The sequence below is a fragment of the Chiroxiphia lanceolata genome, chromosome 24, assembly GCF_009829145.1.
Source record: "Chiroxiphia lanceolata isolate bChiLan1 chromosome 24, bChiLan1.pri, whole genome shotgun sequence".
Taxonomy (NCBI): domain Eukaryota; kingdom Metazoa; phylum Chordata; class Aves; order Passeriformes; family Pipridae; genus Chiroxiphia; species Chiroxiphia lanceolata.
Genome location: NC_045660.1, coordinates 5,196,123 through 5,221,456, shown reverse-complemented (window position 1 = coordinate 5,221,456; position 25,334 = coordinate 5,196,123). Strand labels below are relative to the sequence as shown.

General features: G+C 51.5%; 2 protein-coding genes across 4 annotated transcripts; both read right to left on the bottom strand.

The window, feature by feature from the left end:
• Positions 1-131: 131 nt before the first annotated feature.
• Positions 132-17,072, bottom strand: KPNA6 (karyopherin subunit alpha 6). 3 transcript variants are annotated; one of them, XM_032710165.1, is made up of 14 exons: positions 17,001-17,072; positions 10,670-10,872; positions 9,901-9,996; positions 9,114-9,213; positions 8,727-8,821; positions 7,593-7,724; positions 7,280-7,368; positions 6,270-6,369; positions 4,828-4,991; positions 4,036-4,114; positions 3,818-3,943; positions 3,146-3,273; positions 2,569-2,747; positions 132-1,658 (listed from the first exon to the last, which is right to left on the bottom strand). In XM_032710165.1, exons 1-14 carry the CDS (start codon positions 17,002-17,004, stop codon positions 1,474-1,476), a joined length of 1,680 nt encoding a protein of 559 aa, XP_032566056.1. In that variant the 5' UTR covers positions 17,005-17,072; the 3' UTR covers positions 132-1,473. The 3 variants fall into 3 exon arrangements, with proteins under 3 accessions (XP_032566056.1, XP_032566058.1, XP_032566057.1); XM_032710167.1 differs by having other exon boundaries at positions 10,763-10,872; XM_032710166.1 differs by lacking the exon at positions 17,001-17,072 and adding an exon at positions 11,391-11,412.
• Positions 17,073-17,809: 737 nt separating this feature from the next.
• BSDC1 (BSD domain containing 1) lies at positions 17,810-25,313 on the bottom strand. Its single transcript, XM_032710181.1, has 11 exons — positions 25,249-25,313; positions 24,630-24,690; positions 24,048-24,164; positions 23,070-23,240; positions 22,903-22,957; positions 22,472-22,587; positions 22,065-22,133; positions 21,795-21,876; positions 20,885-21,397; positions 19,812-19,915; positions 17,810-19,592 (listed from the first exon to the last, which is right to left on the bottom strand). The coding sequence occupies exons 1-11, from the start codon at positions 25,257-25,259 to the stop codon at positions 19,560-19,562; spliced, it is 1,332 nt and encodes a 443-aa protein (XP_032566072.1). The 5' UTR covers positions 25,260-25,313; the 3' UTR covers positions 17,810-19,559.
• Positions 25,314-25,334: the final 21 nt, after the last annotated feature.

Sequence of the window (25,334 nt, the reverse complement as noted above, 5' to 3'; positions counted from 1 at the left end):
ACCAGCCCCAAGCCCCCCGTCACACCCCACACGCGCCCGTGGGGTTCATTCCTCGCACAACAAGGGCCCCCTCGCCCCTCGTCGTGACCCCCGCGGGGGCTCAGCTCACCCCCGGCACCACAAAACTCTGCTGTGTTCTCCTCTGTTTTTAATGAAATCGTGGCAAAGTCACTCAAAGGGGGCTTAGGCAGCTCCGTGTTCACACAGATAGGACGTGAGGGAACAGGAGAGGCAGCAGGACACCCCTGAGCCCGTGGGTTTCCAGGTGGTTTCCTGCCTCACAGCGCTTTATTTACAGGAATTGCAGAAATTCCATATATAGTTTTCTCTGTGGCCCAATTAGACAAATATCTACCTATATATAATATAAAAAATACAGAGATTTGCCTTTTTTTTTTTTTTTTGGAAGTAAAATGTACATTATCACAACTGTGAGCAGGATGTAAGCCTGAAAACCTGGTGCTGCTGGAGCTCCCACCACCCCTGTCACCACCAAGCCTTCCTCCAAGTCATCAAACCACCCCAAGGCAGGAAAAACCCCCCAGCATTCAGCCCATGTTCTCATGGAAAATAAAGTATTTCAAGTAAAGATGAAGGTGGGTTTCAGCATTTCAGAGCTCTGGTGTCAGTCAGTACAATGCAAACCAAACCTGTGCAATGGTAGCTGTGCTTCCTGCTCCGAAAAAAAAACCCCACCCCAGTTCCCATCTTTGGGCTCTTGTTGCTTTTTTTTGTTTGTTTTTTTTTTTTTTTTAAATCCATGGAAATACCACTAGCAGTTCTTCAAAAAAACAAAAAACAAAAACAAACAAACAAAATAAAATCTAGACAAAAGGGAAGCAGCAGAAAGAAAAAAAAAAAAAAAATCTTCCCAAGAGTGGGAGAACTTCCCTGTTTTTCTGTCCGTTTTTTTCAGGGAACTCGGCCTGGGTTCACCCAGGACTGTCCACTGAAGGAGGAAGGCCAGGGTTAAACTTTGCTCTTGGCCAATTAAAGAGTCTTTAATAGAGTAACATGTGCAAAAAAAAAAAAAAAAAAAAAAAAAAAAAAAAAAAGAAAAAAATTAAAAATTAAATAGATCAACCCACGTTTTCCAGAATTATTGTGGCCAGAAAACTCCCTCTCTGATCTGTGTCCTCACCCAAGCCAACGCCGGAGCCTCACGGGAGTACCCGAGGTAAGAACTGCATTTGGGAGGGACCACCACAAAGAACAAGCCACCAGGAGGTGCCACTTTGTCACCTCCGTGTCCCTCCTGCATTAAAGACACGTGTGCAGCAGCCAAAAGAAACAAGGATAAGAAGAATCCCCTTCTTTCCGCAAGGACCGAGCGCCGTTTGTATTTTTTTGTTTGAAGGAAGAAGAGTTTCCTAAACTCAGGGTGTTGTTCAGCCTTCCCAGCAAGGGCCAGCAGCTGCTCCCAGGTGCTTTTCCAGAAAGTTTGTGGCGTGTTTTAATTCTCCCCAGGGCACATTATAGCTGGAAACCATCCATGGGGGCCTCGGATTGCTGGAAGATGTATTGCTGCTGGTTCTCATCCACCTGGGGGGCCACGGAGGAGTCGTCCTCCACCCCAAAGTAGTGCTCGATCAGGTCAAAGGCTTTCTGGTAGATCTCCTGGTTCTCGTGGCTCTGGAGGAATTCTATCTTATCCAAACCTTGCAGGGGAAAAAAAAAATTGGAATGCGATGAAACAAAGAAATCCTGGCAGTTCATCCTCAGATTTGTTCCCACTCCCACCCTCGTCCTTCTTCACTGTGTGAGATTTGCACTTTCTGAGCAGCTCTGACACCTAAATCCAGACCTGAAAGCAGCTATTCCAGAGCTGCTCGAGGATCTCACCCCTGCCAGGCAGCATTAATGTCTTTCCAGTGGCAGGTTTAGCTCATACAGCTGTTTTAATTTGACTGGAATCTGATTTAGCCTCCACAACTGGCTGTGAGGAATTTGGGAGCTGCAGGGGGTAGGGAGGGGAAGGAGCAGGGTCTGCAGCCTCCAGCTTTTAGCTGCCCTAATTAAATCCCCCTGCTGCACATCCAAGAATTCCAAGAATTGTTCTTACAGGGAGAATCAGGACACAGAGTGTAATAATCAGAGGGCAAAGCAGACACTGGCAGTACACAGGGAGTTCCAGACCAAAATAGGAACTTGCTCCTCAAAGCACTGAGAGAAGGACAAAAAAAAAAACCAAAACAACCCACCATCACCAAATTAAGTTGCTCCAGGGAAAAGCAAACTCTCCCTGGATTTCCAGTGTTCAAGTGGGTACAGTTTGAGCAACTTTAGGCCCAGAATTGTCACTTTTAACCAGAAATGAGCTGAGCTGAGTAAACGCTCCCAGCTGGTGAAAGCCATGACTAATCAGCTTGGCCTCCACGCCTTGGAAGCCTGGATCAGAATTCTGATAGTTTTTACTTCCAAGTATTTTCTCCTCACCCAATCACGAGTCTGAAGAGACTTTGGAACAAATATTGGCCATTTTGGAACATACTAAACCCCTTAACAGAGCAGGAAAGCACCCAAGAGACCCCCTCAGTGCCTCCTGCAGTGCCCAAAGCCCCCACCTACCATAGGCCTCCTCGATCAGGCTGCAGTAGGGGTTGATCCCAGTCCCACTCTGGTTGGCTTCCTGCTCTCCCAGCCTCAGGATGTTCTCCAGCCCATTCAATGCCACCAGAACAATCTTGGAGTCCATGACAGTCAGCAGGTCACACAGAGGCTTGATACAACCCAAATTTACCAGGTACCTGGAGAGAGAGCACCAGCAACACACCCTTGGTGTTCAGGGGCTGGGAAGCAGCACCTTGGCTCCATCAGAAAGAGCAAAGGAAATGAGTCAATCTAAAACACATAAATTTACCTTAAAATACGTATTTACTGCTCTGCAAGGTTAATTTTTATCCACTTATTCGCACTTGTATACACAGCCCCTGTTTTCAGAAACCTCCCTTTTATTTAAAAAGAAAAAAAAGCTATTTTTAAAGTCCAGGTGCTGCTAAGTCCACACTGGAATTTAATCTGTCATCAAGTTTGGACATTTAGCCTCGTCTAAAACTCTCCATGCAGAAAGCTTGGACTGTGCCCTGCAGTTCCCATCAAGGCAAAGCTCCCAGGGATTTCCCCCAGGAGGAGCCACAGGGAATACCTGATCTGCTCAGGAGTCCCTCCTGAGGTGGCGTTGGTGATGGCCCAGGCTGCCTCTTTCCTCGTGCGGAATTCCGCCTTCTGCAGGATTTCTATCAGCACCGGGAAAATGTTGGCATCTATCACTGCCTGGGGAGAGAGGGCAGGGACAGGGGTTGGCACTGGCAACACCATTCCTAAAAAAGGCTTCTCAGCACCTGGAAGAAACCTCTACCCCATTTCCCAACACAAAAATGTCCCAGGTTTCAGTGATTCCTCTGTTTTTTTCCTCAGCCAAATCCTACAAACGCGAGATATTCCACAACCAGCAGGACAGACCATCCCTGCTATTGCATCAATGCTGTGGGAATGCTTTCAGCACTGATCTGCCTCCCTATGTAGGTCAGGAAAAGGATAATTAAAACTCAACCAGCTTCAAAGGGGCTGAGCATGGAGAAATAAAGGGCTGTATCTCCTGTTATTCCAATGATCCAAACGTGTGGGAATCATTTCAGGCTGGTCTGTGCTGGTGCCATCACCAAGTTCTTTTTCAGCTCGCTTGGCAGATGGTTGGGAGCAGCAAATTTGCAAATTACTGCAGAATGAGGTGAACAAATCCAGCCCCTAAAATGCCAGATAAGGAAAAAGCTGCAAAGCCTTAATGCTGAGCTTGGAATCCGGGAGGAGAAAGTACCTGTATTTGTGCCCTGTTTCCCGCTGTGATGTTGGATATGGTCCAGCACGCCTCTTTCCTGATGGATTCCTTGGGACTGCTTAATAAATGAAGGAGACAAGGCAGGGCTGAGCAGTTTAGAATCACCTTTGGAGAGAGGAAGCAGAAGTGAGATCACCAGTGCCAGGTCTGGAGCTGATGGACACTGCATTCCCTGCAGGAAAGGCCTCTCCTCTCACCTGGGTCTGGATGTCATCCCCCGTCACGATGTTGCCAACTGCCCGCAGAGCTGGGGAGGCCACTTTGTAGTCATTGTGCCTGCAGGGAAACGGGGCAAGGACACAAGCAAATCCATCAGATCACTGGGATATTTGGAATATTCTCTCCCCATTTATCTCCTCTGCATTATTTCCTCAGAAATCCATCCCCTGGCACGTAGAAACACACAGTAAGTTGACCGTATTGCCACCGAAAACAAAACTGCAACACAGTTTGGCCCTTTATGTCCCAACTCAATCCTCTTTTCCACATAGATAACGGGAGAAACAAAGCCAAGCTGACTTTTGCTACCCACTGTTCTTTGATTTGCCTCATAACCAGGCTTCCATAAGCACATCTGAAGTTTGAGAGCACACAACACCCTGCAACCCTCTCTCCCTCCACGGATGAGAAGTGTCAGTTTGACCTTTCCTTAGTAAATTCTTCCTAAGTTCTCTGTGTAGCTGGCCCACACTCATCCTCTCCAATTTCAGAAATTTACAGGGATAAGGTTTCTTTGATCAGTGAATTTGCAATTTTTGGGACTGCTGTTGAGACCAACCCAGGTGTCTCTTCACTAGTGTCGAGCATAACCAAGAAGACAAACCAGCAAACTACAGCTCTGAACCTGCTCCAGATCCTCCTACAAAACTGCTCCCAGGTCAGCCCAGGTGCCTGGATCCTGTGAGCACAGGAGGTGTGGAGTGCTCTGACAGATTTGACATGGATTCATGCTCAGCTTCCTGCCTGAGGCAGCAACCCCAGGTACTCACATCAACAGCTCCACCAGCCGCCGACACACTCCCGAGTCCACCACTGCCTGGATCTTCTCGTTGGGACCATCTGACAGGTAGGAAAGGGCCCAGCAGGCGTCTGCCAGCAGGTCAGAGTCGCTGTTGAACAACAACCTGGACAACACTGGCAGGCAGGGAGACACCTGGAACGACAGCCACCAGCTGGGTTAGTCACCCTGCCCAGGCCCACCACCCTGCAGGCCAACACCACCGACCGGCTGCTGAGACAAGGCCTGCACGGCCTTAAAGGGTCCTGCACGGCCTTAAAGGGTCCTGCACGGCCTTAAAGGGTCCTGCACGGCCTTAAAGGGTCCTGCACGGCCTTAAAGGGTCCTGCACGGCCTTAAAGGGTCCTGCACGGCCTTAAAGGGTCCTGCACGGCCCTAAAGGGTCCTGCACGGCCCTAAAGGGTCCTGCACGGCCTTAAAGGGTCCTGCACGGCCCTAAAGGGTCCTGCGTGGCCCTAAAGGGTCCTGCGTGGCCTTAAAGGGTCCTGCGTGGCCTTAAAGGGTCCTGCACGGCCTTAAAGGGTCCTGCACGGCCTTAAAGGGTCCTGCACGGCCTTAAAGGGTCCTGCACGGCCCTAAAGGGTCCTCCCCCCAGGTCAGCAGCTTCCCACTGCTTCCCACACCTCCTAATCACAGTGTCCAAAGCCACCCCAACAGCTTCGTTGCTACACTCAAATTACATCCCTCCCTCCCAGACCCAGTCCAGACTCCTCAGGCAAGTCACCCCTTGGAAGCTCCTTATATTCCTATGGAAGAGCTCTGCTCCATTTCTGACTCTTCATAATTCAAAGCAGCAACCATCAAGTTACACCTCTGAGTACCTCAATCACTTATAAGTGGGTTTCTGCTTACACTCAATTCAGATTTCATCCCTCACCACAGGCTTCCCAGCTTTGGCACGGGAGCTTTCACTTAAAAAAAGTGATAACACACTGATTTAAAATACTTTTGTTCCACCAAAGAAGGATGAGATACCTGAAAGGCCAGCAGGACCTTTTCTTAGGCTCCCAGGAAAGGGAAAGCTGCCACAGCTCCCATGTGGCTACAGGACTCCTGCTTTGTAGTATCTGAAGTCTCAGAAAAGTTTTTAGTGGTAATTTGAGTGAAGTCTCAAAATTCCAGAGAGTTCATAACAAAAGGGTAAACCCTTTTTAGATAAACCCATTTTTAGACAGAGAAACCTTGCAGGGAAGCCTTGGCCTGTGTCCTACTTCAGGGGTCCAGCTGATGGTAGAAAGGTTGGCAGGAAATTACAAACATCTGAACAACCAGATCCACCTCAGCAGGAAGAAGCTCACCCTGTTCCCACCTGGAATGACTTAGAGGAGTCCAACAGCCCAAAATAACTCGGACAAACATCTTAACTGGGTGTCTCCCCGCCACCTGTTCTGCCCACAAGGCATTTATTCTCACCTTATCAAATTCAGGTGGGGGACTCTTCCCTCTGCACAGGTTTGACAAGGCCCAGACAGCATTTCGTGTCATTGTCAACCTGGTGGACGTCGTAAGGAGCCTAAAGAGAGAATCACCAGGAATTATGATCCTTATGTGGAAGTCAAGGGAATCAAAAGCACTAAAACCAGTATGATTTTAAGGAAGTCAAAGCACTACTTCACTGGGTGTAGCTCAAGCCATGCTGCTTGTCACCTGAGCCTCTCAATGAGCAAGAGAAGTGATATGAGACTACTTAGGATAAATAGCTGTAATTCCCAACAATCCCAAGGGACATGGGGCAGGAAGGCAACTTCCACCTCAGGCAGGTTGCAGAAGGAAGGGCACATGAGTGAAGTGCAGCTCCAGGTTCCAGTTCAGCCCAGACACTCCCAGCCCTCAGCAGAGACCAGGTGACATGAACTGCTCAGACTCTGAGCTCTGAGGAGGATGGTGAGTCCTGTGGGATGAGGAGTCAGGTAGCCCCCTCTGGGACAGGGCACTGACACCAGGAGCAGGAAAACAAGCCATTTGTGACATGGCATTAGTTTTCCAGGGCTGGGATGAAGATTAATTCTTTCCAGGGCTATGAGAGCCTGACAGATGGGTCTGACTGCGGTGGGAGTGCACCACACTGGGAGAGGGGGTGTACAGAGACCTGCTCCCACTCCAAGCCCACTCCAAGCCCCTGGAATCCATATCCCAAGCAGAGAGCAGGACCTGAGGGACACTCTGTGACTCCAGAAGGACCAGCACACTGCAGCAGCACCCACTCCACATGCAGAGCAGTGTGGAGGGCTGTGAGAAGGCCTGTTATCCACCGAGTCCCACTCCATCCATCAGATCCTTATCTGAACTGGGAGTTAATCTGGTACCAGTGGTTTGATTCCCAGTGATCACCACCAGGGAATCTACTGGCCCAGCTGCAATACTGCTGCTGTGGCACTATGGGACTCCAAGAACTGCACTGGCAAGTGTTCATGGCTACTCACATTAATAAGGGAGGAAGGATAGCGCAGTTAAGGACATAATCTCTACACACAGAGCTGTCTCCAGCAATGTTCCCCAATGCCCAGACAGCCTGAAAGGAAACAGCAACAGTTTTAGCATTCACAGTTTCTAACAGAGGAAGAACAAGGCAGTGTGCTAAGAAAGCATCTTCCCCTAATTCCAGGCAAACAACACTTCCACCTGTGGTGTGGAGCCAGCTGGGAGACACCAGTCACTGACTTTAAACACCACATTTTATGGTGTGCAACCCACTGTGGTTCATCCCCCAGTCCCAAAGTAAGGAGTGGTCCTTACCTGCTCCTGAACATCCTCAAAGTCAGAGTTTAACAGCTCTATAAATATGGGAACTGCCCCAGCCTCAATGACTATTTTGGTTTGTTGGGAAGTCCCTGATGCAATATTCGTCAGTGCCCACGCAGCTTCGAACTGAAACAGGCAAATCAGTGACAAAAGAATCAATAAAACAAGCCTGATATGGCAAAATCATTACATTTTGGCTGTGATTCTTTCACTGTGAGGGAAAGGAAGCACATCACAAGAGGAGGCCTCAACAATCGAAGGATTTTATTTTCTTGAGCAATAAAAGAGCCACATCTGCTAAAAACCTTCTCAGAGGCCACAGCTGCTCAAAGGACGAGCGAGGGAAGGTGTCACCACCAGTCACACCACGTCACTTCACCTCCACAACCATTCCCCAGCAAGGGAAATGAAGACACACAGAGCACAAACACACAAAAGTAGAAAGTTTTCTACGTTTCATCTGCCACCCCAAAGGCTCCTCGAGTTCAAGGGAAGCTGAGCAGCAACTCCCTGGTTTTGGCTTTCTTTGGTTTAAATACAGATTTCCCACTCAGTTCTTCTGGAAATTAAGCCCCTCTGGTCCATGGCCTGGGGCCAGAGGGTAGGAAGAGAGATGAAAGCAGTCATCAACTAGGATCAAATTCCATGTATGGAAGTGTCTTTAACCCCTCCAAAGCAACCAGACTTATTACCAAGCTGGAAGGAATCTGAGGAAGCCACCCAGTCCATCCCTCTGCCCCGGGCAGGAGCAGCACTGCCCAACCCATTTCTAACAGACTCTTGGCCTCTACTTAAATGCCTCTAATAATGGAGGTTTCTCCTCACACAGTTTCTTCCTGCATGTTCATCCCATGGCTCCACCAGCTCCCAGCAGAAATATCGGATACGGGAATTCCAAACTCTCTTGGGTGATTTTTGCCAGAATTCCTTCGAGAATTTAATTCAGAGCAATTTATAATTTCCCTTTTTTGCCTAAGCACTACAGGCTACCTTTGTCTTCTCCTATAGATCATACAAGCTGCACTTTTTGGGTTCAAAACATCACTTTTCCCTGACAGCATGTGTGGGTTCACATTGCTAAGCAAAGGTTAAAGAGCTATGAAGAATTAATAACATGATCTCCTTTACCTGTAATGTGCAATTTTCACTTCTTTTCAGGAATTCAACAAATCTCTCCACCACTCCCTGAGTGTTTATCACTTCATCTATTGGAGGATTTGGCTCTGGAACAGCAAAGCAGTGTCAGAACAGTGTACAGGCCTCATGTAGGGGAGTAACAAGCACGAAGGGTTAATTTAATCATCCCAAGTCGTACTGAACTCAGCAGGACAACTCTGCAGAGTCACTTTCTGTGCAGTTCATACAACTGTCAATCCTTAGCAATACAGTAAATTATCACATTTCTAGTTTATGGCTTTCTTTCCCCAAGCTCAAGGCTGCAAAGCTTCTGTACAGCAACACGTGCACAGATTCTTGCAAAAGCCAGATCCCGTGGCAGGGATGAGTTATTTTTACCTTTGGAGAGCAATTTCCTGAATTTCTGAGTGGTTGCCAGCTGTAGGTCAGGGTCATCTGAGAAAAGCATCTCTACCATCTCTCCTGTGATCAATCCCTCCTGAAAAGATGCAGAGGAGACAGAAAAATGGTTCCATTTCAGCCTAAGATATTTAAGGCATTGCACACGTGACAACCCACCACGATTTGTGCTCAGCTGGTGAGTCAAGATTAAAACTCTGAGATCCCAGCACACTATTTACTTCCTGAGAGACTCTTCCAGTTCACTGCAGTAACACCTGCAATGCTGTTGGGTGGAAGGGGGTAAATGTGGAAGGCTCTGGAGGAGGATTTATCTCAAACCATGACAAGCTGGAAATAACCCTTGATAACCCAGCGGGATGGTGATTCCCTGGCTGAGCTTTACAAGGCTCAGGGCTCCACTGGGGTCCCACTGGGAATAAGTTTACTGTTTGCATTCTGGCCAAGGGTTTGTGGCTCTTCCAGCTGCACAAGTGACATCAGTCCTCTAAAAAGGGATAAAACAAAAATATTGATGTCTGTCACTTCCGTGCAATCACAGAAACCCAGAATGGTCTCGGTTGGAAGGGGCCTTAAAGATAATCCAGTTCCACTCCCTTCCATGGGCAGGGACACCTTCCACTAGACCAGTTGCTCCAACCTGGCCTTGGACACTTCCAGGGATCCAGGGGCAGCCACAGCTTCTCTGGGCAACCTGTGCCAGGGCCTCAGCACCCCCAGAGGATTAAATCTGAAGGCACAGCTGGAACAAGGAAAGGCACCTTACCCCACATGTTGTGGAACTAACGTAGGAATCCACAAGGTGACTATCACACATGGAGTCATCCTCATTGATCAACTCCACATTCCTCCTTTTAAAGAGCTGGTGGGGAACAAAGCACAGGAATTGTTATTAGAAAGCAATGGTGAACAGGCTCCACAACTAGACATTCTTGTTCCTCAACCAAGATCCCTTCAGCTAAGACTGAAGGTAACCTGAATAAAAAAAGTGGTCATTAATAACAGCTCTGCTCTCTCAGGACTAGTCTGGCACAGTAAAACCCCAACAGTAAAACATGCTAAGTCTTGCCCTCAGATATGCAAATGCCCAAGTCACTCAAACACTGGTACAGGCAGTGCAGAATTTGATCTAACGAGTCAGGGAAACTGGGCAGAAGGCAGCTGGTAGGTGATGTTTTCATAGAGCAAATATTTAGTACCACACACATCACCTCGTGCTTTCATAGACCTCCAAGCCAAAAAAACCCACATCTCAGAGTTAAGAAATACACACAGCCCAAACTTTCACTTGCTCTTCCTGTTTCTCGAGGAAATAATCCCATTCACTAATTAAAAAAAAAAAACCAAACCCAAAACACACCACCAAAAAACCACCACCACCTTTAACAACAAGGATCTGTGAACAAAAAAAACCTCCAGTACCCCAAGAAGAAAGTGCTTGGAAAGCTCTTGGTGTGAACTGGGTACAAAGAAAAAGAGAAAAGCAAGATCTCAGTTAGAAACAGGAAAAAAAAATAAGAGGACTGCCAACAAACCTTAATGCACAGATCCTTGAAGATTCCAGTTAGGCAGCAGCACAATCTTGGTTGTGTTAAGGCTGAACACAACCTACTCAAGATGACAGTTACCTGTTGCTCTCGTTTCTGTTTGCGCAGTTGAATTCCTTCCTCTTCTCTTCTCCGTCTCATTTCCTCCAGATTTAGGGCTTTGTTCTTGTAACTCTTCATTCGATAGTTTTCTGTGAAGAGAAAACAAAGAGAATCCTGCCTCAGAGCTCCTGTCACTCTCTGCTCCTTCATCCACGTGCCCTTCCTGATAAGGAACTCCCTGTGCATGGAGCAGGGAATACCCAGACTAAACAGATTTATTTACCCCAAGTGCACAACTAAACTCAATTTCCACCCAAAACCAAAGCAACTTCCCTGGTATCACCACGGCATAAACCACAACTGGACATTTTTTACCCCCAAGCAGAAGAAAACCCAACAGAACCACGGCCTTGATTTTATGATCACAATAACCCCTGGCAAGCACAGAGCTGTACACGAGGTACAGGCCACGTGTGTCCCACCAGGTGCTGCTTCAGTCCCTGACCTACTTATTCTGCTGGTTCACAGCTGACTAATGCAGCAATTCCAACCTGATTCCCTGGGTGTTTGCCCCCAGGTCAGGGAAGTGACACTCCACTATCTGGCACAGTTCAAGGCAGCCAGGGCCAAGCAGCAAGCCAAGTATGAAAGGATGGCAGTTCCTCACCCATCCAGCTGCAAAAGTCCTTCTGAACCTCTCCAAGCTCTCCTGTTTTGGATACAGATTATTTGCACATCTGTGCCTTTCTCAGGACAGGAAGGAATTGCAGTCACAGCTAACCCTGAACAAAGTTACTCCTCCACAGCTCACTTGGGCACCACTATGGTTGTTTTCTCCCAGCTGCCAGGGGAAGTGTTCTGTGGAAGTTTGCAGTGTTTGCAGTGTTATCTCCTTATGCCCCACTTTGAAGCCTGAGGCACCCTCAGCCCCGTGGCTGACAGAAAGTTTCAGACTTATCAACTGCCTGCAGCCACTCTGGAGCCCTTCCAAGATCAAGTGGAGAAGTTTCAGTCCCTAAAACCCACAGACAAGCCAAGAGGAGACATACACAACACACAAATATCCAGCATTTCATTGCTACGGAAAGAGAAAACAACTGGGAAAATTAATCATTTAACAAAATACTTTCAGCTCTGTGATTTCCCAAAACAGCCCAAAAGACACCAAACAAGATGCAAATCTACAGATTTGTGTCTGTACAGTAGCAAGGTGTCATCTACATATAGATTTTAATTCAGAAAGTGTATTTAACTACCTGTTAAACATTATAGGTTGTGTATTCATATTATCACCCCAATGGTGACAGCTCCTGCAGCCACACAGGAGAGTAAGAGCTGAAAGCTTAATCCTGAAAACAATTTAAGAACCGAAGTCTCCAATTAAAAGGTGGTTTTTTAAGAAGAGGAGGAGGAAAAAGGCAGTCATATAAATAGCCAAGGGACACATGACAGTTCAGCTGCCTCCAAACTGGCCCAGCCCCACTCAGCTCTGCAACCCCAGAGCTGGGGAACAGCCAGAGACACACTGAGGGCTCAGGAACACCCAGGAACACTCAGGAACATTCAGCACTTTGTCCTTTATGGCTTTCTTTTTTTGTTCCAGAGCATCAAGAACACAGTCATCCTGCAGGGAAACCCCAAAGATACAACAAGCCCTCAAGAGTGGTTTTTCACATCACTGTGCATCACTTTCTGGGACTAAATTTCCTATTTTTCTCTCCCACCCTTTCATCTCTGCAGATGATTTCCGTTGACTTTTCCCAGCCCATCATCTGTGTCAGCATTTGAATGACATGAGAATGTGGATCTGGAATGATGATCTGGAATGATTTCCAGGCAATGGATGGATGTGACAAATGCAGGATCAGGACCTCACAGTGAGGTCAGACACTGTAGGAATCATGGATTCCAGCAGGATTCCAGGCATGGACAAACTGTGTATCTCTGGTGTTTCAGGACAAAACATCCAGTTCATCTGCAAGTCAGGCTGTGTGTGAATGATGAACTCAAATTCTATCAGTGGGAATACCCACAAAACCCACTAAAATCAGGCTGTTGGAGAAGCTGGGCTGTCAGGAATGGGGAAGCAATACTTATAAATTGAGGGATGAGAAGGTATTTACCACTTAAAAGAAAGGAAAAACAGCGTGAAAGGTTGACTTTGAAGGCTGAGCAGAGCACTCAAACCCTGTGTAAAGCCAACAGAAACTGCAGCAGCTCAGCCAAAACTGTACTTCCAGGGCCAAGATTATAACAGCTCCTTCATATTCCTGGATCAGGAATCCAGATCTGCCTCTTCCCATTTCTCTGCATGACAAAAAGCATTTGCTTCAAACCTTTTATTCAGCTGCTGATTAAACCCTGGGGAGCTGAGTCACTGCAGGGACTTCTGCTGCTGAGTCAGAGTGAAAGGCCAGGCCAGGAACTCACTGACAGACCTGACATGGCTCTTTTTAAGCCAAAACACCCTTTCACTGAGGGAATCTTCCAAAGGGAACCTTCCAAAAGGGTCTGTTAATCCCTGTGGCACGGCCTGGCCAGGAGGGCTGACAGCCCTTGGAGTGGGGAAGGGCTGGGGAGTGATGCAAGTGTAAATAAATACACTTGATGAACTTCATCAGCACTAATCTGCCAATTAGTGTCTGCTGGGGACATTCCCAGCTCCGAGCCAGGTGACCTCCAAAGGCCCCTTCACCCAAGTTTTCCCTGGGATAGGATAAACTTGGTCATTTACAACAAAACCTCCCCTAAATCAGACAAGTGGCAGCAAAACACACTCAGTGAACTTCTGAGTTTCATGGGATCACATTCCCTGGGTTTCTCCATGTCATACCCTTCCCAGAAATCCCAGAGGAGCCTCCCAGCTCCTCCTGCTGTTTAACATATTTAACATCTCCAGAGGATTCTCTTCTAGAAAAAGCGTGTCCATGATTCCTTTATCATTTGAAACTATAGAAAGAAAAGACTAAATAATCTGTGCTACTTAAACACAAATTAAATGAAGTTGGTTGTAATAAATACACAAAAGTAGTTGAATTATTTGTACACACTGTATAAAAAGACAGCTCTGAGCTGCTACCAGAAATTAGCCAAAATCAGAGGCTTTTATTGTCACTTGGATAGTTTTGCAGAAAAAGAAAAGGGGGCAAAAAAAAATCACTTTGCTCAGAAGACAGAGGGAAAACGAAGCTAAACAGGAGAACAACCACACAAGAAATCCTGTCAAATAATCAGCAACTCAGGGCTTTCCCTATAGCCCTGGAATTACACCAGCTGCCCTTAAAGCCTGGAAAAGTGGCTCTCACTCCTGCAGGTCTGCTTTGCACGTTTGCTCTGCTCTTTCACGTTCTCACAGGGGTTATCCCAGTGTTTCCCACGAACAGGCCACCACAGAGGCTCCCCCAGAGCCTGTCCCCGTCCCCGGGTCCCTGTCCCCGCCCCCCGGGACACGCTGTGCCGGTAAATCCCTTCTCCCCGCAGCTATTTGGCTCCATCGGCTCGATCCCTCCCGGTTCAGCTCCCAGAGCCAGGGATGTGATATCACCGCTGGAATGTGCGATCCTCGCCGAGGGCCAGGGCTGGGAGGGGGAAGGGACAGGCAGAAATTCTTTTTGGGGGAAATCAGGTCTCACAGCACCAAGATTAGGATTCCCTTTGGGTGGGAAAAGAACCCACCCCACTCCTCAGCCCTGTTGCCAACACGGTAATTTCAACGCTGCCTCCTCCTGATTTGATCTTTTCACCTCAAAAATGTGAGTTTTGGGGGATTTAAATCCTCTTCAACCTGAGACATTCAAATTTCCTTAAGGGTGGAACGATCAAGCACAAGTGTCACCTGAGAGTCCTTTGCAACAGTCCCTAAACCAGGGATTAACTTTGGCTACATCAGCTCAAAATCAACCCACAAGAGTTCCAGGTTAAAAAAACCCCAGAAACACTCAGAGGGATATAAAATTCCAATAAATCCATCCTCTCCAATGTGTGCTTTGCCTCAGAAACAAGCAGGACTGTGTGATTTGCTAAGCAGATTTATCTGGACCTCCCCAGCCCCAGAGCTGGAGGCCTGAAGGAATCAGGACTTTGAAAGCCTGAAGGAATCAGGACTTTCACTCTTGCACCACTGTAATGATCAAACTCTCCCCCTGACAAAGTTCATGTTTGCTCTCCTGAACACAAGCAAACAAAGCAAACCAGCCAATTCACTGTTAAATTCATCAGGCACAGGAGTTTTATTAAGAATTGAGCATTATATACTTGTCTATGGGTTAAACAGCACTATAAATGCATTTAAATATGTAATTTGCATAGCAAATGAGGAGTGAACTAATGAGAACCTCCAGCAATATCACAACTGCTGACAAAAAAAATCCAGCACCCTCAGCCTGCACTTTGCAGGAAGGGGTAACAACCCTGCTGCCCCCATTTACCCTCTCACCCAAAACAATGAAAAAAATCAGTCTAGGTTTATTTTAAAATAAATGTTTCATTAGGATAATTCAAGGGAGGGGGATATTAAACTCAAATTGCAGTGGTGGGGAGGATGGGAAGCTCCTGTGCAGACTCCTCAGCTCCAGATAAAAGTGCTCCAGCAGTTTTCAGATGTTTCACAAGAGGCCCAAGGACATTTTTCTCCTCAAAGCTGCCAGCTGAGGTTTTACATCTCGAGTTATAAATTAAGATTTAAAAGCTGTTCGGGGTTGGGGAGGTGCAGCAGCCACTGCACACACGGAGACTGTCCCAGACTTGTCCTGGAACATCACAGGCGGGGTTGGAGAGGAAAGTTCCTGATGGGATCATGACAAGCAGGAGCCCACCCCAAAGGGTATTTTTAAAGCTTCATGGAATCCCAGACTGATTTGGGTTGGAAGGGACCTTAAAGATCATCTCATTCCACCCCCTGCCACAGGCAGGGACACCTTCCACTAGCCCACATTGCTCCAACCTGGCCTTGGACACTTCCAGGGATGGGGCGGCCACAGCTTCTCTGGGCAACCTGTGCCAGGGCCTCCCCACCCTCACAGGGAAGAATTTCTTCCCAATATCCAACCTAAACCCACTCTCTGACACTTTAAGCTTCTGAAGCAGGTCTGGTTAAAAAAGACAACATTCCAGGGAAAAATGATAAAACCTTAATCCTTCCTTCCACAGGATCCCCACTCTGCTTTAAGGAGAACACAGCTGCTCCAGGCTTGGCTTTTCCACCTCACCATCCAAACCCTCTCTTACTACTTGAGCCCTCAGAAAAAAGCCACCTCTCCTCCCTGAACACTTCAGGTACATCAAAATAAAAACCCGCTGGTATTAAAGCACCTTCTGAAGGGCAGTGCTCAGCTGTGATTTATTTGCGGCCATCAGAGACCTGCTTGCAACCTCTGGGAGCCTTTAAGTGTATTTACTGGCGTTTATAAAGATGGAAATAAACTCCTCCACTCCTTCCCTGCACATCTGCCCGTGCCACCCACGTTTATGGTGACACTAGGGCTGAAGGTTTATTTTACGGAAGACACAAAGCCCTGCTGGGTTATCAGAACCGTGAAGAGGTGACTTGGATCTCACCCGAGCCCTGAACTCCTGCAAAGTTCAGAATTTAAACTGAACAGCAATCTGAGAATTTAAATGAAGCAGCCACAGAGCCTTTGATGGAGGTTCGGCTGCAGCGGGTCCCTCCCAAGGGTTTGACCTGGGTGGGTGCAGCAGGAACAGCCCCAAATACTCCAAAATCAAGAGTATTTCAGCACTGACACCTCAAACCTGGGGTATTACAGTACTAACACACCGCAAAAATCATAATTTTACAGCACTGACACCCCCAAACCTGAGTATTTCAGCATTAATAGCCCAAACCAGGGGTATTAGAGTACCGACACCCCAAACCCGGGGGATTTCAGCACCAAACCCCCAAACCCGGATGATTTCAGCACTAAGCCCCCTCAGAGCTCCCGCTCCCCCCCGGAGCGCCCCAAAGTCGCTGTTGGCGCTGCCCGGAGCGGTAACAACCCCCGTGCCCCGTGCCCCTCATTGAGAACCCCCCCAGCGTCCCCCCGAGCCCCTGGAGCTGTCCCCGGGGTGACTCAGCGGCGCCGCGGGGCCCTTCGCCCTCAGCCCCGGGGAGCCGGTGAGGGGCGCGGGCGGCGGCGGCGCGGGGCGGGCGGGCTGTGCACGTCGCCCGGGCACAGGGTCACCCCTTCAGCCCTGTGCCGTCCTCCCGACCGTGCCCGGAGCCCCCGCGGCCGCTCCCGCAGCCCCCCGAGCCCCTCAAAGTCCTCTCGTCCCTCACCCATCGCGGCGGCTCCGGCGGTGGCTCCGGCGGCGGCGGCCACAATATGGCGGCACCGGGCGGGGCGCGGGCCGGACGGTGGCCGCGCGGGGACAAACCTGTGCGCGCGGGGAGGGGCGGGGCGGTCGCGAGGGGAGGGGCGGGACCGCGGCGCTCGGGCGCCCCCCAGCGGGCGGGGACGGGACTGGCCCGGAGGTCGCGTCGTGTCACTCGTGTCGTGTCACCGTCACCGTGTCCTGTCACCTGTGTCTCATCACTCGTGTCGTGTCACCTGTCACCGTGTCCTGTCACTCGTGTCCCTTCACTTGTGTCCCATTTCCTCATGTCCTGTCAGTGGCGTCCTGTCACCCATCACTGATGTCCCGTCACTCGTGTCACGTCACTCATGTCCTTGTGTCCCATTAATCATGTACCATCACTCATGTCCTGACCCTTGTGTCCCAGCCCTTGTGTTCCCCCCTCGTTCACATCCCTTTCCTTCCCACCCTGCCCCTCATGTCCCTCCCGTCCGATCACCAGTGTGCAGCACTCATGTCCTATCCCCTCATGTCCTATCACTCATGTCCCATCCCATGTCCACCCCTTTGTGTCCCATCACTCATATCCTGACCCTTGTGTCCCACCTCATTCATGTCCCATCCCTTCATACCCTGTCCCTTGTGACCCATCCCTTGTGTCCCATCCCTTCACACCCTGTCCCATGCCCTGCCCCAGTGTCCCCTCCATACACCTCACCTGCGTTTTGAGCTCTAAATTATCCTGTCTGTGTCCCTCCATCCCACAGGGAACGAGAACACCTGAGACAGGGCAGAGACTCAGAGAATTCCTTTAATTGCTGTTATAACTGCAAGTCTGTAAAAGGTTTGGAGAAAGTCATCGTTACAAAACTACCAGCTGTTAGAATTGTTCCTGGTTCTCACCCCAGCTCGAAAAGGCTCAGGGAGATGCAGAGATTCAGAACAGAAGAATATTGCACGACCAACCCAACGGTTAATTGGACTAAAGAAGAAAGGAAAAGTGACACCGATGCGAGCGCTGCCTCTCGAGCTCTGCCCAGGGACCAGCTGGGACTGACACCAGCAAACCCCCAGAGACCCCTCCCCGACACCCCACTGGTGTCCCCTGCCCACCACAGCTAAATCTGAGCAAGGACAAGGCTGGAGCCACCTCACCCCAGGCAGAGCTGTCCCCAGCCCCCAGGCCTTTGGCAGGACTGGGATGCTCCCACCTGTGTGGGTGGAATCTCCACAAAGGAGGGAAAAAAAAACACAGAAAACACACCCCAAACCCCCCAACTCTTCCAAATGCACCTCATTTAGTGCTGTCCAGACCCAGCAGGGAACCCACAGCTCCGGTGGGGCAGCCCTGGGAGGGGTAGGACGAAGGCATCACATACTAAACCACCACCCCAAAGGCCAGGGGGAGCACCAAGGGCACTGTCCCCTTGGGATAACTCTGTATTAGCAACACAGTGTGTCATTACAAGGAAACTGCCCCAGAAAAAGAGGTTGTGGGGCTGAAGGAAGCGTTGCCAAGCAGTCATGGGGGCTTCAGTGAAGGGATCCAAGTGAGCACAGCAAAGCCCGTGGCCCTGGTGGCTGTGGGACCTGGCACAGGTGGGACACGAGGGGTCAGGAGGGGACACACAGCCTCAGCCAACAGGTCCCACCCACACTTGGGAGCCTCTGCCTCCCCCCAGGCTGGCAGAGGGAATGGCCAAGCAGGGGTTAAAGTGGTCAGTGGGTCAGGTTGGGGCTTTGTAAGGGCTGAAGTGGGCACCACAACGAGGGGGTTCTGCTCCAGGGGTGACCCAAACCCAGCAGGGCTCAAGTAAGGACAAGCCACGAGTACTTTGCTTGGAGAATTTAACTAGGAAGGACACAAAGCCCAGTGCAGGAAGGTGGTGCAGCTGCAAAGGGGGGAGCAGCAGGCCTTGGCCCTTCGAGGAGCTGCTGCTCTCACAGCAGGAAACGGGAGTTTCCGTGAGGAAAAGCTTCCAAGACAAAAAGCCAGGCAGAAGCTCGGGGTTTGGCAGGGGGTTTGGCTCTTTCCAGGGTCAAAGCCACGAGCCAAGTGCCTTTTTTCTGCAGCACCTCCAGCTTCCAGGCCCTGTCCGTGTGTTCTTCCCGGGCCAGGAGTGCGGAGCAGGAACAGCCACATCCAGGAGCCTCTCAGCTGTGGGTTACACGTGCACACACAAGCAAACAAGGAGCCAAGCTGGCACCTGGCAGCACCAAACACCCCTGCCAGGGGTCCCAGTGCAATGGGGACCCCTCACTCTGCCTCCACCCCACACGTCAGGGCGGTCAGTCTTGGCCTGGTCAGTCTCTGGGACCTACAGAGAAGACGGGCTACGTGTGCCAGAGACCTCCTGCTTCCTCCCCCTCCTGGATCTGAAGGGGTCACTTGAGTTGCCCACAGGATTTAGCGGGAATGAAACTCCTCCAGCCTGGAAGTGCAACCCCCAGCACAGTCACACACAAAGGAACAGCCGGTCCGTGGTTTGATTCACGTTCGATGGTGGAAATGAGCCTGTGACACACACTGGAAGCAGCTGCTTTATTCCCAGTCTTCCCACTCTTCATCTTCCAGCTGCAAGCAAAAGGAAACATCCCTCAGTTTGGTTCTGTAACTCAACAGCTCCTCCTGCCCAGCCTGAATCAGCACAAAGCCTGAGGTATCCTCATACTCCCACAGCCTCCCAGCAGGGATCTGCCTGCTCTGTTCCCCTTGGGAAACCTGCACACCCTGCCAGCCCCTCCCTCAGGTTGGTGATGGTTTTGGGGAGCAATTTTGCTCCCCCTGACTCACCTCCCCAGACACTTCCACCTTGGAGAGTGCCAGCTGCACCTCCTCTTCAGTCATGTCCAGATCAAAGTCCTTCTCCCAGTCCTCACTGATGTCCGTGCTGGAGCCTGGAACCACAAACAGCCCCACTGAGCCTCCAGAGCTGCACCTGCTCTCCAGACACTCTGGAGCTGCCCAATTCCTTGGCATTCCCGAGGGCCAGAGCTCCCACAGCCTGCCCAAGGAGAGAAAGCCTCCACATTCCCAGCTCCCTGACAGAGAGGGGATGGACTGAGCTGTGCTTCCCTCACAGCAAGGGCTGGCTTGGGACAAGTGGGAGAGGTGGATGCTGAAACATGTCCTTCTCTGGCCTGGGAGAGCTGGGATGTGTCTGGTTCCACTCACACAGAAAATACAACAGATAGGGAATGACTTGGATATGAGAACTGTCATCACCCCCAAGAGAAAGAACCTCCTGAGGCAGAGGAGCAGCAGGGACACTCCTGGGGTGACAGACAGAGGGAAGGAATTGCCACATTCCCTTTCCCAGCCTTTCCCTGGCATCCAGGGACCAAAGGCACCCCAAGGCCAAAGGCCTGCTCTGCTCAGCCAGCAGCCTTTTGATTTCTTGTCCAGTTTAATTCCACACAGAGAGTCAGCTCCTGACACTCAGCCACCCTGGTGGATCTTGGGTTGTTCCAGTGGCTTTCTAACCCCAGAAAGCAGCACACCCACTATCCTGGGAGAGCTGCAGCTCAAGGCTCTGCTCAAGGCAGTATCACCCCAAGGAAAGGCCTGGAAATGGAGACAACCAGAGCTGTGACATGTCCTTAATCTGGTCCTGCAGGAGTCTCACCCTTTGTTCCCCTGAGGGAACATGGAATGGGGCTGTGACACCAGCTGTCACCACCTGATGTGACCAACCCAACAGCATAAGGATTTACTTCCACTTGTTTCAGCCATTAGGATCTACCCTTCACGGGGCATTTTGGCAAAATCCCTTTCCTCTCCCCCATCCCCATAAAACCAGAGCCTTGTCCCCAAAAGCTGCCCCCCCCCAGTGGGTCCCCAGGCCCCGTCTGGCCCCACACACTCACCTTTCTTGCCGTTGTTGGAGGGGGTGGACTTCCCACTGTCCGAGTTGAGCTCGAAGACTCGTAGATCCGTGGGCCCTTCCTCCCTCAGAGTCTCTGTCCTGCCTTGGCCTTTGCTCTCCCCCTCTCTGAGCTCTGTACCAGCCGCTGGCTCCGAGGATGCTGCTGATTCCCGTGCAGGTGCAGAGGGCTGAGCAGGTTCTGGGAGCTTTGGCTCTTCCAAGGTGGCCTCCTCCAGCCTCTGGGAGAGGTCTGTGGTCCCGGGGGGGTGTGCTCCAGTCTGTAGCTGTGCAGCAGGCACAGAGGCAGGGTTTGCAATCTGAGTCACAAGGGACACGCTCTCACTGCTCTCCGAGGGGCTCAGCTCCGGGGGGAGCACGGCCCAGCTCCCCTCGGGGGGGCCCTGGGGAGCAGTGGGGTGGGTTCCCTCCGGGGCTGCCGGGGCGGGTTCTTTCTGTGCTGCTTCTGGAAATGTGATGTTTGCACAAGGCAGGGGTGACATCCCCAAGAACTCCTCTGTAGGGAGGCAGAAGAGAAGCGAGAGATGTTTCAGCAAGAGCAGCAGCAGCAGCTGGGCTGGGAGCTGGAGTTCACAAATATCCTGAGCTGGAGGGGACCCACAAGGATCATCCACAGGACACCTCAACAATCCCATCCTGTCCCTGAGAGAGTTGTCCAAATGCTCCTGGAGCTCTGGCAGCCTTGGGGCCACACCCACTGCCTTGGGGAGCCTGTTCAGTGCCCAACCACCCTCTGGGGGAAGAACCTTTTTCCTGAGATCCATCCCAACTCCCTGGCACAGCTCCAGCCGTTCCCTGGGTCCTGTCACTGTTCCTCCGCTGCCCCTCACGATTTGTGGGAGCGAGGAGGAGGCACCCACAGAGCCCTAAAATCCACCTTCATCAAGACCCACCTTCATCCTCCTCCCAGCCTGGCTCCTCTTGGTGCATGCTCTGCTCTGCTCGCTGCTTCAGAGCCTCCCTCCGGGCTTCATCCTGCAGGGAATTCCCCGTCAGCAGCCACACATGTCCCCAGCCCCTTCCTCCCCACAGCACTGCAGCATCACTGACCACAAGAAGGCAGCCCAGGCCCCCTGCTTTTTCAGGAAAAGCCTCTGCTGTGCCCTGGAGGGCTCCTTGTCTGCTGTGCCCACCCCCAGGGAGCCCCCCAGCCCGGGACCCACCTGCTCCAGGCGATGCACTTTGTAGAAGTAGCGCTGCCAGAACTCGGAGTGGGAAACAGCCACAGGGACCTGGAATGGGATGAGCTGCTTCAGAGGGAGGGCTGCAGCTGCTGCTGTGCTCCTCCCTCCTCCCAGGCCTTGCAGCCACCCCCCTGCACTGTGTTTTCAGTGCACAGACTCGGGGCCAAGCCTCAGGCAAGATGCTCCAACACGCACTGGGGTAGTTCCAGAGGAACTCCTGTGCCAGGCCTGTGACAAGCATGGAATAAAACTACAAGCTGCTGCCTAATCCCCATGCAATCACAGTGATTTCCATACCAACCCCAGGGCCCAGGCAGCTCAGGGTTTCCCTGCAGCACTTCCCAAGTGAGGAATTGCCCACAGGAGGCAGGCAGGGCCTCACTCACCATTTTGGTGTAGAGGGCCCGGATGGACGGGCTGGTTGCCAGCAGCTCTGCCACCTCCCCTTTCTTCTCCTCCAGGCTGAACTGAGCCAGCCAGGCCTCCAGCAGCTCAGCAGGGCCTGTGTGGGACAAGCACAGGGATAACAGGCCTTGGCACAAACAACCAGGAAGAGTTTTGGGAGGTTTAACTGGAAAGATGCTGTTGGGGCAAAGGGGGAGGGAGACACGGGGCCCACATAAGAGCATCAGTTTAAACTGGGCCAGTAAATTTAGCCTAAGCTGGTCCCTGACACAATAGACAGATGTGCTCTCCATGACTGGTGATTCCAGCTGCAGGCCAAGCCAGCAGCCCCTCTGGGGAATTCCAGATGGATCCCAGACCCCCAGCTGGGCTGGGTAGCACCCTAGACCCCCCACCCTGGACACCCCCATACCATCAGGCTCATTGCAGTAGGTGGCTGGGTCGGACTGCAGGCTGTAGAGACGAGCCTGGAGGAGACACACAGGGCAGAGCTGTGAGGGGAGGGGCAGCAGCAGAGCCCCAGGGACAGGGCTCAGGACTCCATATCCCCAAGCTTCCCTCCAGGAATGGGACACTCACCTTGGCACTGTCGTAGGGCTCGGTGGTACCTGAGGGTGTTGCCATCAGAGTTATAACATCACAGTCGATGGTCTTGTCTGGTGAGGGGGCAAATGTGTCCGAGATGACCCCCAGGAAGTCTGACAGCCCCTTCCTCACCTTCTCGGTGGCACCTGAGGAACCTTCTGTCCTCTTCAAGAGAGGAACCAGCACAGGGTCAGTGACGGTCCCTGGATAGGATCCTTTAAGGAAACAGGATGTCTCTCCCTTCAAAAAAGTGCTGAGGAGGTGCCTGGGCTGGAAGGGCATGGTGGGAGGCTCCTACCTCAGGATTTGTAACAGGTTTGTAGGGAACTGAGCCCAGGTTTTGTGGGAAGGACGCAGCCAGGTTTGGGACTGGCTGGTTTGAGGTTGGGCTGTCACAGCAGCAGCTGTGTATGGCTGAGGCTGAGGGTGACAGCTCATGGAGAGATCCAGTGCCATGCACAGTGACACTGCCAGGATCCCACCTACACAGCACAAGGGGAGAGAGGAACCACAGGGAACCTTCCTCTGCTCATCTACAAGGGCACGGAGAGAGAGGACAAGGGGGAATGGCCTTAAGCTGAAGGAGGGCAGGGTTAGATAGATACTGAGGAGAAATTCTTCCCTGGGAGGGTGGGGAGGCCCTGGCACGGGTTGCCCAGAGAAGCTGTGGCTGCCCCCTAGAACTGTCCAAGGCCAGGTTGGAGCAACCTGGGCTAGTGGAAGATGTCCCTGCCCATGGCAGAGGAGTAGAACTGGATTATCTTTTAAGCTCCCTTCCAACCCAAACCATTTCATGACCTCCAGCAGTTCCACAAGGAAACCCCACGCAGTGCTCAGCACCAAATCTGCCCTGCGGAGAAAACCTGACACCTGACGGTCACAACTGGGGTTTGTCCAGCATCCTGTGGGGCAGGACCACCCTGCGCACCCCCTTTTTCCCCTGTGCCACAGCTCTGCCAGCCCCCAACTCACTGCCAGCCTGTCCTTGACCACGCTGGCCGTGGCGGCGATGGTGCAGGCGGTGTCGTGCTGCACCACCTGGGTGAACTCTGCCAGGTCCCTCTTCATGAACTCCAGGGCTTCTGTGGACTGCAAGGAGACAACAGAGGAGCTGTGGAGCCTTTCTTCTCTCCAACAAAGGCATGGTCACTCCAGGAACACCCAGCATGTTACAAAGACTAGAGTGTGAGAGCCTTTAACCCAGCTGAGCCCTTGCCCCAGCCAGTGTAATGAGTAAGGCCACAGCAACCAGAATAACAGCAGGATTTGCTGTGCACAAACCATTAAAGTAGGAGTGTTTTTTTTAAGCTAAGAATAGAAAAACACAGGTTGGGAAAAGCCTTGTTTTGAGTGTTGTGTATAATTAACACCAGCAGTGCTGCCACAGGCAGGAAGTTACACATCACAGAGCCCTCCCTGCTTGGGGGGGTGATTCTCATGTGACAGAGCCCAGTGCTGCTCCCCCGAGCCACGAGATCCCTGCACAGCATCCAGGCCGCCCAGCTCCCAGAGTTTCAGCCCTCCCAGGCCGTGCTTCAGCCCTGCAGGTCCCACCTTCTCCTTGACGGCCTGGTAGCTCTGCTGCAGCCAACTGCGCCACCAGCCCCCATCCTCCCTGTGGGACAGGGGGGGACACGGCGTCAGGACACACAGACACGCAGAAACACACACAGACAGACACAGACAGGTACACAGACATACACAGACAGCCACATAAACACACAGACAGCCACACAGACACACAGACAGACACGCAGACAGACACAGGCACGCGGAGCCTGAGCCAGAACTCCAGCCCAGACTTCAGAGCCGGCACTCAGCCCCCAGATCACACTGCACAGACCCCGACCCAACTGCAGCCCCAGACCCAGCCCCAGATCCTGACCCCAAACCCCAGATCCCAGATGCTGATCCCAAACCCCAGACCCAGATCCCAGACCCTGACCCAAGATCCAGATCCAAGACCCCGACCCCAGATCCCGAGTCCAAACCTCAGATCCAGACCCAGATCCAAACCCAGCCCCAGATCCCGGCCCACATCCCAAGCCCAAATCCCAGATCCAGACCCCAGCTCCAGATCCCAGATCCCAGACACCGAGTCAGACCTCAGATCAGCGACCACAGGCCCCGATCCCGGCCCCACATCCCGGCCCCCCGCCCGTGCCCAGCTCACCCCTCCGCCATCTTGGCGCTGTGACGTCACCAATATTTACCGACCCCTCACCCGTGCATCCTGACGTCACTTCCTGCACCGCCCCG